This window comes from Balaenoptera musculus, chromosome 4 (genome assembly GCF_009873245.2).
Source record: "Balaenoptera musculus isolate JJ_BM4_2016_0621 chromosome 4, mBalMus1.pri.v3, whole genome shotgun sequence".
NCBI lineage: Eukaryota > Metazoa > Chordata > Mammalia > Artiodactyla > Balaenopteridae > Balaenoptera > Balaenoptera musculus.
The window spans coordinates 29,846,807-29,861,652 of NC_045788.1; the positions used below are offsets into that span (position 1 = coordinate 29,846,807).

At 42.3% G+C, this 14,846-nt stretch overlaps 1 protein-coding gene across 1 annotated transcript in view; it reads right to left on the minus strand.

Moving 5' to 3' along the window:
* The window catches only part of WWTR1 (WW domain containing transcription regulator 1), a 129,796-nt gene that overhangs the window by 44,327 nt on the left and 70,623 nt on the right, over window positions 1–14,846 (minus strand). The window contains exon 3 of the mRNA XM_036850205.1: window positions 6,353–6,489. Within this exon, the coding sequence (XP_036706100.1) occupies window positions 6,353–6,489 (137 nt within the window). The remainder of the gene's footprint in view (window positions 1–6,352; window positions 6,490–14,846) is intronic.

Consider the following 14,846-nt stretch of genomic DNA (forward strand, 5'->3'; position numbering starts at 1 on the left):
TTCACTTCTTTATCGACTATTACGTCCCACTTTATTGCACAAGAATTGAATCAGTTGACTTAATTATTTGTGTTTGGCCCCCATTTCACATAATCTTTAAAAGCCTTAAAAGGAAGGAACTGTAATGAATCTCCTTTAGGAAACGCCGAAGAGTGGTCTTCAATAATGCCGACAGACTAAATTCTGACAATTGATGGATTCCTCCAAATCTCTCTAAGAAAATAATATTGATTTTCTACGGCATTTAGAAAACTGCTCTTTTTTTCATCAAGAAAAAACAAAAAAATATTGTAACCAGAACCCCTTCCCCTCTCCCTGTGCTCACCAGTCTTCCTTCCCTTCCGTAAAGACCCACTTCCCACCACAGCACTCTCACCAGCGCCCCATCACCGCCACCCTCCCCCATAAGCGTGGAGGTTTTTCAGTTTGTCTTTGGGTTTGTGTGTGTATGTGCTTGTGTGCATTAGGCTAATTCATGCTGCGGAAACCGCAAAGTTCAAAACGTAGTGAGAACATCAGAGCTGGAAAAATCACAGTAGCCAGATGTGTCTGCCATAAACTCACTACATAAATTTGATTAGAAGAAAACTACTGGAAAAAGACAAAAATAAGATAGCCTACGTACAAATCTAACTTTCAGCAAACTTTCAGGATACCTCTTTACATGCTTTCAGCAACACTAGGCTGCGGTGTCCCTTAGCTATTTTATTTGCTTTTGATAAAATGTCTTCAAGTGCCTTTGTACACTTCCTAGAGGGACAAAGGAGCCAACTTTGCAAACTGAGCAGAGACTAGATTTTCCATCTTGTCTTGAAAAGCATACCCTGCAAAAAAAAAGCAAGCAAGCAAGTAAGCAAGAAAACCACACATGTGTTTATAATTTGAAATACAGATCAAGATAGACCTGGAGGACAGACTCTGGCCTGGTGGATGGCACATCTTCAAAGGGGGAGCGTGTGTGTGTGAGTGTGTGATATTTAAAAAATTCCTATAGCATTAAAAATACACCCTGGCTGCCCTTTACCAGCGGTTTCTGAACTGGCTGGGGCTGGCAGTCTGGTGAAGTTGTTATACAGTCTTTATTTTTCCTGTCCTGTCTGGGAGGATACTGGCAGCCCAGGTCAGGGCCTCATTCCAACAAGGAGGTCCATTAATGTGTGACAGGAGGCCAGCACACCATGGTTGACGATCACTAGGATTATCACCAGAAAGGCAAAACTGCCTGTCACTTTCTCTCTGCAAAGACATTTTAAAATATGGGGAGATTTTAAGTCACTGTACGACTTCAGTCCATGTGTGCTGAGAAACAGGAAGACCTTGACACCATCGCACTTGCAGAGGGAGAAGGTTCTCCATGTGGAGCTCGAAGTGAACCGGTTCTTCACAAACTCTCTCTGCTCATGAACGAGCCCGGGCTCGAGCGTGGGCCTCTTCAGCTTCTCACAGTCGCTGCCTGGGGTTCAAGATTATTTTCGCAACGTGTAAGCAAAAGTGTCCAAAAGATCAAAGCTGCAGCAACTGAGGTTGGGTTTTCCTGAGGGATAAGGAAGAGGATGGCTTTCTATCGCACACACCACAGGCTTTTCCTCTGGCTACACACAGGCCAGAAAAGTGAGGAGAAGCCAGGCTACCAGCCCATAATCATAGTTATAACAATATATTTCTTGGGGAGCTTTCTCTATGCCAGGTACCAAGGCATGGAATACCTAAATACCCAAAACTTTTATGGGGAAGAGACTATCATTATCACCATATTACAGATAAGGAAAATGAGACCCAGGTACTAGTAAATGTCTAACCCAAGAGAAACTCAGTTCTGACTCCAAGTCTTCCCATTAACCACTATACAAAGAGGTCCCTGCCCTCCACACCACCCCCATTACCACCCTAACAACCTAACTGATTTCCTTAGCAGGTTCCAGTTGCCCCAAGCCCATTGTTTTATATATTATAATATGGCCTGTGTAGAGTCCTTTTTTTTTTTTCTGTTTGTTTCATTTTTTTCCCCTCCTTCAATAAAATTTAGTGGTTAATTAAAAGTAATTAATCAGGGGAATTCCCTGGTGGCGCAGTGGATAAGACTCTGCGCTCCCAATGCAGGGGGCCCGGGTTCGATCCCTGGTCGGGGAGCTAGATCCCACATGCGTGCCGCAACTAAGAGTTCACATGCCACAACTAAGGAGCCTGCCTGGCACAAGTAAGACCTGGCACAACCAAATACATAAATAAATATTTAGAAAAAAAAAAAAGTAATTAATCATACCAACAACCCACTTAAAAGATATGAGATCCTACCTGGTTTGTGTCATGAAAAAAATCAACTTTCACACATACAGTAGTTTTCCCCCTTCACTGTGTTACAGAAAAGTGAGGATTTCAAACAAGTTGTCAGCCCCCAAGTGATATGGCCTCCACCCAGTGGTAATCTCTCCTCTTCACTATCTAAAGTTCTCCAAAACCTTCCTTTCTTCTTCCATTCACTGGGTATCTCTGGGGACTCAGACGCAAAGGGGACCACTCTGCTCAAACAGAATCAAATTGGATAAAACCTGACAGACAACGTGATTTGGTAAATACAAAAACAAACATTTCAGTTAAAAATTAGACCAAGCTGGAGAGGGCTATTTGAAATAACCCCTTGAGAGTCTGTTTCGTTTTACTTCAGCATTTGAAAAGAGAGTGAGCTTAGATACACAACCAATCTGCCATCCTGCCAAGAGAGAGATGCCTTTTCACTGGATTCTGAGGCAGCCTGACAAAAGTATGCTCACAAAGTCACTCACAAAATGACTTTCACAAAGTCACTCACTCCAGGATGACTTTGAGTGATGGATCTCTTCTCTCCCAATTAAAATATGGGTTGCCTTGCAACCCACATTTCAGGAATAGATCTACTGAAAAAATAAGATATCCACTGACAAGAAGTTTCTTTGGGGGGATGGGGGGGAGGACTGAAACAATTCCACCAGGGGGCGCTATCCTCACTGAAAGTAAAAAATACAGAGCTCCTAATTTAAAGCGTTTTGCACACTAACCAGCCTAAAATAAATATTTTTTTTGAGAGCTTTTAAGATGAACAATGAAATTGTCGTCAAATCTAACATTCTATAGTTAAATAAAACATAAAACTTTTCTTTCCACAAAGAACAATGATGATATAACATTTCATTACGTGCCAGGCATGGATCTATGCACTTTACTTATAATCTCATACAACCTCCTCACACTATAAATATAATCCTCATTTTACATATGGAGAAACTGAGGCACAATTAAGTGACTTAACAGAGTCACCAATAGGTAGAGCTGAGATTCAAAGTCTGACAGTCTGACTCCCAAGTCCATCACTAACACACAGAAAAACACGGAATCACAATATAAAGAGATTTATTGCTGAATGTGTTTTGCTATGTCACTGATTATATCATAGTTCCAGAAATACATAAAATTAGCTTATTACTAATTCTATCACCTGACAGTAATGTTCATTGCATTTTGACATCATTTTCACTTGTACATAAATACCTATCAGTGAAGGGGACACATCACTTAAGTTCACTTATTTGTCAGATGTATGCCATTGAAAAGACCAAAATTCTAGATTTAAGAAGAAGTAGGAGGAGGAGGAGGATCTTCTCTGGTTAAAAGGTAAAAAGAAAAAAAATGCAGTAGATGTAAAACCGACATAGAAGTTTTGAACCATATTCCAAATATTGACTTTATATATATGTTTACATATATATGCTAATGTATGACGTAGGTATAATATATGTAAACACAGAGGTACACCTATTATTTCTAAAATAATGAAAATAAAATACCACATACTAAACCTCAAAAAAAAAAATAGTAGAAAGATCTGCTCTTTCTATTTTTAAAGGTTGATAATAAAGGGTATAAACTACAGGCAGAGCTATAGCTTAAAACAAAATACTCTGAGTAAATCATTTATTATTAGGACCATATTGTGACTCTCTAAATTACCCCCAGTCTTTGAAGCTTACTCTGCATTCCCTGTTATATTTCCAAACTTGGGACACATCTGTGATTCTTGAGAGGCTGGCAACGCATTTTGTAATGGGCAAATATTCAAATATTATTGGAAAAACCCCAGAACGTGTCTTGAGAAATTTACTGCCCCGATTTATTAGAAATCTGGAAAAAGGTATTTTATTCAGCCACAGGTAAACTTGTTTCAGACATTCAGATTACAATTTCTTTAGATAAACTTTACCAGCAATTGGGCTTTTAGTGCGTGGGGGGATGGGGGAAGGGCAGACTCACATGTGCCTTCAGTATTAAGTTTTTAGCATTCAAGGTCCTTCTAATTTAGTCCACTTCCTACTCGTTGAGCAATTTTGTAAAATTAAGGAAAGTACATGAAAGAGCACAAACAAGGATCTTCACTCCAATACTGGGTGCACTAACAACACACTAAACCCAAATACCCATCAGATGGAGGCTAGTTAAATAATTATAGCATATCAACATGTTGGACTACTGGGCAATTTAAAAAAAAAATGAGGCAGCTTTGTGTATACGGATATAGAAGTAGAAAAAAGCAAGGTGCAGGATGGGAGGGAGACGCAAGAGGGAGGGGATATGGGGATATATGTATACATATAGCTGATTCACTTTGTTATACAGCAGAAACTAACACACTATTGTAAAGCAATTATACTCCAATAAAGATGTTAATAAATAAATAAATAAAGATATTATGAGCACAAAAAAAAAAAAGGCAAGGTGCAGAACAGTGGGTATAATGTGCTAGCATTTATGTGAAGAAACATACACATAACTGGAAACACTGATTGACTCCAGGCAACATACAAGGGACTGAGGCATGGGTATCAGAGGAAGACTTACTTTTTGAACACCCCTTTGAAAAAAGTGTTTGAATTTTTTTAACCAGGTCCATGAAAGATCTTTTCCAATTATAATCGATTATAAAGTTAACATTAATAATTTAATAATCAGCTTTTAGAACTTTTAATAAAAATTAAATGGCTAAAGAAACCCTGAAACTCGTCTAATGCTACCTAATTTGTGGTTTCTTTGCTACACTCACATCTGCTTTCTACTTGAGCTCTTATATACTGGGGACAAGTGACTCACGGAAAGCTTTGGTTTACCACTGCTCGTAGAAGCACTGGCACCATTTTCCTTGATCTACCCTTTAGATACGAAACACAACAGAGGTTGTTCTGAGTCGTTTGCTTTTTGTATATATTTTACATCTGCAAGCTTTAAAATGGTAGATCCAGACTTCCTGGAAGAAGGGACAATATATTTACTTGAATATACTGACTCAGGTCTCCTTGAGTCCATACTCACCATGGCTAAGCCACAGTTATAAAGGAAGGGTGCCCAGGAAACTGCTTCCATTTTTATCCTGTTCATTCCTGAAAATCCAACAGGAGATTCTTTTCATTCTTTAAAATTCTGTTCTGTGTATAAAGCAGTATCTGGATATCTGATCTTAAATGGAAACATTACCTGAAAATGGCACTATTTTTTTAAAAACTTCAAAATTGGCCCTCTTATTTTTAGCCTTTGGAGGTGGGAGAGAATGACTAACAACAAAAGCTGATTGGTTCTGCTGCAGGAGTGCATTCATTCACATCTGACTCCCTCCAGTGGGCAGAATTGTATTTCTTTTGAAGTAAAGGCAATTAGCAGAAACTAATCTCAAGTTTAAAATCACACTTATTCAAAATGAAGTGAAATGTGAGCCGTCCTATCCTAGGGCAGGTGTGGGGAGAACCCACCCGCAGATTATGTAAGGGTTGAATGCATTCCCCAACCTCAGTTCCGACTCCGGCTCTACTAGCCCACAGCTGGGACTTGGGAAAGTTTCTGCATCTATAAAATGGGAATACTGTCACTTCTTGTAGGGTTGTTGTGAGGACGGAATGAGATAAGGCAAGAAAACACTTAGTCTGGTGTTAACCACACATTGTTGGGGGGGCGGGGCAGAGCAAAGAGATTTGAGGCCAGAATTGTACACTTCGGCAGTCTTCAGGGACCAAATTCACAGAAAGGGTCTAAGTGCTCTTCTTGCCTTGGTCTGGATGAAGACAGGAGGCCTAAGTGAGTTTTCAAAGAACTTCAATAAATGCAACTGGAGGGGATGCTGGAGCTCTAGTGTAAACCCTGGTAGCAGTGTCATGAACTGTTTAGCCAAGAGGCGAACAAAAGAAGGCAAGGGCAGTGAAAGGGTAATGCAGCCGAGAGGGAGGAGAAGATACTATCTGGGTGCGTGAGTAGGCACTGAGGCAACCAGAGCTGCTTCTGAACTCCAGAGGCCCTCGGTTGAATACTTGTTTATCCAGCTCCGGTCAAAGCTTACCGAGATTCGGCTGAGACACGGCCATGGACCTCTGGGGCGCTGGTGTGGAAGTGGCAGCTGGGTGGAGGTTCATATGATTCAGGGGCTGATTCATCGCCTTCCTAGGGTCTTGCCATGTGGTGATTTTTTCTATGTGACTAAAAGAAGGAAAACAATTATCTCTTTCATTGTTAGCATTATCAATATCATCATCACCAGTAACAACACAACAGTTAAATGATGCTGGCTCTTCTTCCCTTAGGATCTGCTTATAAGAGGTTGACACATTGTTTTCAGCCAAGGTCAGGCTTGCCCACTTACCCTCCATCCAAGTTGGGCCACGTTGGGGATTTCGCAGGGGACTCTCTGAACATAAGTCCATGACTTAGCTGACCAGCTGCCCCTATGTGCAAACACCCTCTTAAGGATTTTCTGCCTTACCAGGGATGGACAAGCCCCAGCGTTCCTCCCCACGGTCCAAGGAGCCTACGTTCTCCAACCCCCTGTGCTCACTGCCATCCAAGCACTGGGATACCACAGTGCAAACTCCTCTCCCAAAGCCGGATCCTGCGCTCCTGCCCGCCAGCCCTCTCACACTCTCCCAGCTCATATAACTGACATAATGAGGATGCTTCCACCTGTCCTCAGCCAAAGACAGGGCCCTTGAAACCAAACTCATAAACATCACATTACTGAGCTCTTACAAAGGGTAAGACACTGTGAGGTCCACATAGGTAATACATAAACCCTCAAGAAGTTTATGTTCCACCATGCAAGGTGACAACTGCATAGCTGGAGAACAGGGTAGCAGGAAATAAGTGTAGGAAGTGCCAGATTATGGAGAAACCCAGATGCTGAGGCATAAGGGTTTCTGAGGGAGGAGACGTGATTAGACTTTTGGTCATATACAACTTCCAGGGTTTGTTATTACAACTTAATCTCAGAGAAACTAGCATGACATCAGCTTCTACTCAGAGTTTCCAATATGTCCTTAGAAAGATGGATGGGGGACTTCCCTGGTGGTCCAGCGGTTACAACTCTGCGCTTCCACCGCAGGGGGCACGGGTTCGATCCCTGGTCAGGGGACTAAGATCCCACATGCCTCGCGGCGCAACCAAAAAGAAAGAAAAAAAAAAAAAGATGGATGGGACATCTAGCTTTGTCTACCTCCCTCCAGACCACATCTTAAGTCACTTCTGGTGCCTTAAAGACCCTGTGCCACTCCATAAACTCTTTTCTGAGAGTTTATTACATTTTCCTTTTAAAGATAAGCATATTCATTTGGTGCCACAATTCTTGTTTTATGAACTGTATCAGAGATCTTTCTGTATTTATCAAAGACAACGAACTTTGATAGCAGAAGCTGAATGTCAGTCCTTTGTTCCAAGCCTTGTAACTAGGTTGTCTCTCCCAAACCAAAGGGCAATGTCAACCCCACACACTATAGACCTTTCTGGATCCACGTGAAAAGGAGAGAGATTGCTCCTTTCAAACACACCTTACTTTTGAAATAACAATGGCTTCCTTTGAATCCTTAGCGTAGGAAACCACTATTAGTATCATTAGGCTAAATCCTAAATCAGTGCAATCTCCTGCACTGGAGTTGTATTTATCTTTTATTTTGCTTCTGTTTCCTCACATCTGAATACTGCCACTGCTAAAATTCTTCAGATTTCTTCATCCCAGACTGGAAGTCATTGCCATGGGGAGTTCATTCATTGCCTTGAGTGAAAACTTGGATGTTTTCCCAAGAAGGCCTTTAAAATGAGTATGATTAAAAAAAAAAAAAAAAAAGTCAGCCTCCATAAAGGAGGCAAAATTAAGTTTAACTGTTGAGTTTCATACTATAGGAGCCATCAGTGGTCTTTAAAAAATAATCAAAAATAAACTGGGAGGAATAAAAATTAAAAACCAAGACTATTTTGTTAAGAAAAACACAAACGGGGCAGGGGGCGGGGGGGTGGTGGGTAGGGGGCCGAACTACAGAGATGAAAGTCAATTACCTAAGCCTAAAGGAAGAAACAACTGTCTTGGTTACACCTTCAAGTTTAATAACTGTAATTCTATTCAAAGCTTGCATAAAATCCTTTGTCAACTTTTGGTCTTGTGAAGACTCATAGCCAGCCTCAGGGGGTCTGTCACAGGCCTTCCAAGTGAGGAAACAATGGATGAGGGTGTGAAAATTAAGTAAGCTCCCTTTAGCAAAGTAATTAGAGTTAAGAAACGCTTTGACTAGCTATTCCTTCAGCACACTTACTACTAAAACATGTTTTCCCAAGGTCGGCATGTCCTACAGAAATACTTTCCACTGTGGTACCAGAAGGGGAAGTATCCTTCTCTCTTTCGTGAGCCTTTCTTAGAACCTCTGGCACCATGGATATTGATACTGTGGTAGAAGCAGCATGAACGCAGCCCCGGTGAGACGCAGTGACATACACCGTGCGGTGGAAGACATTTAAGGACGCTGCTGTGTACAGACACTCAGCTATCTGTCAGTGGTCGGAACTATACAGGAACCGGAATGATGCATTCCCAAATGCCAGTCCCCCACTCTCCCCTCCCATCCTGAACAAGTGGGCTGGGATTCCCAAGTCTGGGGAGAGCAGAAAGGCCCGCACCCAAAGTGGTAGAGGACCCCAGCTTGCCTGAGGACTGCCACCACAGCTGGCCAGCCTCCATCCCCTGGGACAGAGGTGAGGGCTTTCTGGGGGGACCCTCTGGCCCTCATCCCGATAGATCCGACCCCAAAGATGCACAACTCAGCCGCGGCTTCAAGCCCCAGAACTCCCCCAGGACCGTGGGAGTCTCCGCAGCCCACCCTTCAAACTCCACACCCAGCCAACGCTTTTAAAGAAGTTTTGTTCCCAGTGGATTTGTTAATTAAAAGTGTCACTCACTGTATTCCCCAAGGACTTGAGTACAAGAGGGAGCCTTTCATACGTGAGCAGTTCTCATTGCTCTGAAACAACCCTGAGAAGAAAGCCACTCCAGCTCCCAGCCTCTGCACATCCGTCGACCCCACGGCAGCTTTGCTCTAAAGCTCAGTTTATGTGATGTCCAGGGCGGCTCCTGGTCTGAATGCCAACAGCAAGGGCACTGCTCACAAGAACTTAATCCACTGCTCATGATTTGATTTGAAAACTAAATTCTCTTATTGTTCAAATCACTTAGCTCCCCTCACCCCATTCCCAAACGTAGGATAAACCACATGCTGTTTCATACTGCTGTCTCATCTCTGCTCCTTCTCTCAGAGCTACTGAGTCACTTCCTTTCTTGTATTTCTCAGTGCAGCCTTACTGTTTGCCAGGACCCACAGTTTAGCTAGATTAATCCCCACTTCCCTACTACTCCCACCCCTCCCTGATGTCACTCCCTTAAAGAGTCCACTTCAAGAAAATGTCTAAGGAAAAAAAGAAAAAAAAAATCGATAAAAAGAAAGAAAGGAAGGAAGGAGAGAGGGAAGGAGGGAAGGAAGGGAGGGAGGGAGGGAGGGAGGGAAGGAGGAAGGAAAGAAAAAGTCTCTGCTATTTTAAAAGTCTAGTTTTTCTTAAAAATTTATATATTTATATATACTTACATATGTATATTCAATCTGCCTATTAGTGTGTATTCTATGATCACACATTCTATACAGTTTTCATATGAAAATGGAACAAAAAAAGAAAATAAATACCAAGTATTTATGGTGATATATGCAAGTAATATGCTCACTGGAGCTTTTTTTTCCCCCTTATCTAAACTCTTCTGTACTTTCCAGTTTTTAACAGTGATAATGTATTGTTTTCATAACAAGTAAAAACAGAAACACTCGTGAAGGTGCAAAAAGACAAAAAGGAAAATGATGCATGGATATGCAGGTCATAGGTACTAAAAAGTTACTGGAGATAAACTACAGATTTGGCTCCTATTTTTGAGTGGCCAAAGTAAGAAGGGAAATGGATTCAATTACATGGCTCCATGCTTTTTATAAAGAAAAAAGAATGCCAGTTTCTAAGAGAAAGAAAAACTCTTCTTGACACACACACACACACACACACACACACACACACAATTTTCCTGGACTTAAAAAATGTCTGCAAGGGTTTCACATGGAGGCCTGGGGTGGTGTGCAGTGGAAATGGTACCTGAAAGAAAGATAATCGGAGCGGTCTTTTCCTCTTCCTTTGGGGGCCCCTTTGACCACTACTTCCCATACTGCCTTTCTTCACAGTCTCATAAAGGACAAACCTCCAACCACATCAGGGTCTGTGGTACCCAGCTCGGCAAAAAGCCTCAGCTCTGAGGACCTGCATTTTGCCCAGGGGCAGCAAAGTTCAGCATTTCCCTGAGAAGATATTTGGCTGGAAATGGTATCTTATGGAAAACTGTGCTGTGTTAAATAATTTTTCCTCCTAGAATTAATGTGTTCTTCAATAAAGATACAAGTTGAGAAAGTCATTTTATGTATTAGGAGAATTCTATGTTGGGGGTTAGAATGTCATGGAAATCAGTGGGGAGGGGGCAGCATTACCACCCTCTCTTATCAGCCTGGACCCTCCCATCGGCCTCCAGGGGATTGTTAATTTAGCTCCTATTTCCACCCTTCCAGCCCCCTGAATGACCTTTTACCTTGATGAGGGCAATGGCCTCCAGGCTTCTCCTCCAGTCTCTCAGGTTTTCCTCTTGCCCTCCATCCCTTCCCCACCCTCTCTATCTATAATCCCTTCTTTAACCCACCTCCAGACTCATCCCAAGGACAGCTGGGATCCAAGTCACCCCTAGGATCCTTAGTCCCCCCTGGCCATTGACAGCCTACTGGGAGACAGTATGAGGCACTATGGCCCCTGGAAAGACCACAGGCTTGGAGTCACACATACCTGAGTTTTCATGTAGCTCTGACCCTGTGTGACCTACGTGGACAAGCCATTTAACCCATCCTAGTCTCAGCACCCATATCCGTGAGATGGGTAAAAAAGCCAGCAAGTGCTCCGGTTCCTTCTTGCAAGGGTGAAAAAGGTCTGCTCTAGGAAACCTGTAACCGCCAAAGTCACCTGCCAATTTCAAGAACAGTTCACTGGGCTTCCCCTGCTCACTTCCTCAGCAAATAAATCCACAGAAGGCAGCTCCAGCCTCCAGCCCAAGGCTGGCAACCTTTGGTTCAAGTTTTTATTCAACAAGTGTGGATTGTGTATCTATTGTGCACGTGCACTTGGTAGGCATAAAAATGAAAAACATTTTGTAAATATAAAATCCTGACTGGCAGCAGAACCATGAAAGGCAAAGATAAAATCTTATCTGTAAAAATAGAATCCACCGACTTCTTATAGCCCAGGAAAAGGCCTGGTGTTTTTGGACGAATTTACCCTCCAGTTCATGACCCATTACACTAACTTTATGGAAGGAAGCCACACAACAAAGACTTTCTGAAATAGAGAAGGCCTATGTAATACATTTTGTATTGCTGGAAGCATACAAAGATATAAAAATAGGAATGATTATAAGTGCTTAATTTTGAAAGAATTTAGAGTTCGCAGCAACATAATAAGCTGCTTGCTCATTTCTATGGGCAAAGATTTCATTTCCAAATATAAGTGTTTGGCCTTTTTACTCCTCCTCCTCTCTTAATATATTAGAGTTTCACATTAGGTAGTGTCAGAAATTACTCAGGGCTCCCTACACTCAACAGAGCTATTAGGGCAGGACTTAGAAGCAGTGTCTTCTTTTCTACCACCCAGGCCCAGCTAGGTGGTTAAAGAGAACCACACCAAAGAGATGGGAATTTAAAGGCAACCTGGGGTCATAAAACCAAGGCTGACTGGCTCAAAACTCAGTTCACATTCAGTGCTGCCTGGCTTCATTCCCTGGCCAATCCCAGTTTCTCTTTAACCTCTCCCTTCATTCTTTCTTGTTTGGGGGGGTGTTAATATTTCTCTTCCAATGGAACATAAGCTCTTTTGATGATAGATAGGACCCTAGGGGCAGAGCAAGGTGTCCTGCACATTGTAGGCACTTGAAAAACAATACTCCTGCAACCCCCATAATATTCACAAGACCAATCGAGGGCCAAAGTAAATTATCTTATTTTTAAAAATCAGACATTAAAATTTTTTTTGACTTTCTAGGCCAATTCACCACCCTCTTAATGTTCTAACAAAAGTATATATACACTGAAGATTATGTGCTTAAAAACTGCTAACTGAAATAGCTTTGCAGCTTGCTTGTTGTGAACCAGTTCAATTAAACTCATCAGCGTTAAAAATGAAAACTGAAACAGATTTGCGTGAGGTTGATAATTTCCCAGGCAGGGCTTGCCAAGTAAACTGGAACCGCTGTCAGCAGACAACAAATACTATGCCAGTGTTTAATCCTATACCAGATGGCAAGAAGACTTGCCCAAGACTCATATTAAAGTTTTGAAAGTTTTCCGCAATTAGAATTAAAATACAGACACTAAAAGCTGGTTTACTTTTTTATTGTATTTCAGGGATAAATGCTGCCTGTGTTTCAATCACATTAAACATGTAGGCAGTGTGTTCTGATTTAAATTTCAAGACCTAGGAAATGACACATCATATCTTACTCATACCTTGCGTTTCTCTGAGTGGCGCCTTTTGTTGTGCTTTGTTTTTTTGCCAGTGATACTTGGCTCTTCCGACTGACACCAGAGGTGGGTCTTCACCACAAGAACAAAGACAGCTGGAATACACACTTACTAATTCTCCCAGGCCCAGAGGCACACTCTTTCTTAGTTCCTCTGCTGTCACCAAACCCAGAGAGAAGTGGGAGCTGATCACAGTGGGAGCCCCACGGCAGTGGTAGCTCAAAGCCCACGTTTAAACTGGCAACCGGATCTCATGAGTAGCCATCAGTAAATTGTTCCCCTCTGTTTAACCCTATCAGCCCAGCTGGTTAATGGGAATTTGGCTTCTGAATACATTGACAATCGGAAATAAAGTGCTGGCTCTCCACCTGGCTGAACAGATCCATAGCTAATGTTTTATTTTCTTTCTAAAGCCACCAGTCTCCCTCCCAAGTTGCCATCCTTCCTATTGTCACCCCAATTGATGATTCTTTGTCCCAAAGCAGCTTTCATAACACTACAATTGGTTACAATTCTTATTCTGTTCTGCCCAGATCCTAAACATCACCACCTCTTGCTAGTCCGATTCATAAGAACAGAAGATACAAAGAGGTAAAAGTCAGGCTGCAAATGTACCTAGTGGACACATCCATTAGCAAAACATTCATATCATTCATAGATTAAGTCCGAAAGCTATAAAAACTGACTCTCTCATGTCGTACAATAAAGGTGACTGTTCACACAACAGAAGTGTGTTGGCTGAGAAAGCTCATCCTTCTTTGAAACCACAAGTAATTTAGAATTAAAAGGTTCCGGTCAGATTTTCACTTCGGCAGCTCATCAAACATAGCTGCAGTCTGTGACACAGGACTAATAATTCATATATAAGTAGGGGATTTTTTTAGGATCCTCTAATAAAAGATGATACCAGACCAGAAGTATTATTTTGGTGCACGCTTCCGGTCTCTACCATTCACTTGCCAATTCAAAAAATTTCAGAGTTCTCTGGAATTCCGAATGAATGGCAGGGATTGTATTTTTAACCACCAGGCTCTAATCCTCGACTTCCATCCCAGCAGTGCCAAGAAGTCTCTACTTGTTGAAATTAGCAGCAGTAGGAGCCGCAGCAGCGTGAAAGGTCTGCGGGCACTTCCGCCGCGGCCAGCTGTGGGCATCTATCTACGTGAATCCTTTCCACAGAGTATCACCAGCTTTTCTGCAAGTTCATTCCTGACCCTGCTCGGTCCGGGCAGAAGCTGAGTCAGGCAGAGCTGCTGTCAGCCCCGAAGTGCAGAGTGAGCCCACGTGAGGCTGTAATCTACGTAGTTCCTTCCTGCAGGGGTTTATTTACCAGCGTTCTGTCCCTGGGGCGGGAAAGTAGGGGACACTATGAATACACCACTTTTGGAGAAAGCCTCTTTGGGAAGCGGGTGACTCACGGACACAGCCCCAAGGTGTGACTCACTGACCTCGCTTCGGAGGTTGAGCTATTGTGTGAGGCTCTCCGTCATCCCCGCGGAGGTCTCCAACGCCACCCGACCGGGGCAAACCCGACTTGGGCTCTGCAAACTGAGCCAGCTCTTGCTTCACCTCATTTTTCCTATTCCCAAAAAAAGCAAGAAGAAAAAGGACTGCGTTTCTGTTTGCTTGTTTGCCTTTGGCCAAGCACCCGATTAAAGAACTTCGGCTGTATTGCAATTGTAGTATCAACGCTTAGCCTATTTTTTCGCTTTTCATGTCAGGATCAATAATGATACTGAAAGATTTATAAATCACGTTGTTTCCTGTGTTGAAACCGAACAACAATGTAAGAGTTTATTTTACCACGTTTTATTATTTCCAGGTATCAAGTGTAAAATAGGTACTTGGTACCTCTTTTCCCACTTTTTCCTTTTTCACAAACAAAAATATGGGATGGGAATGAGGAGAAGTGAAGAAAAGATGAGTTTCCTAGTG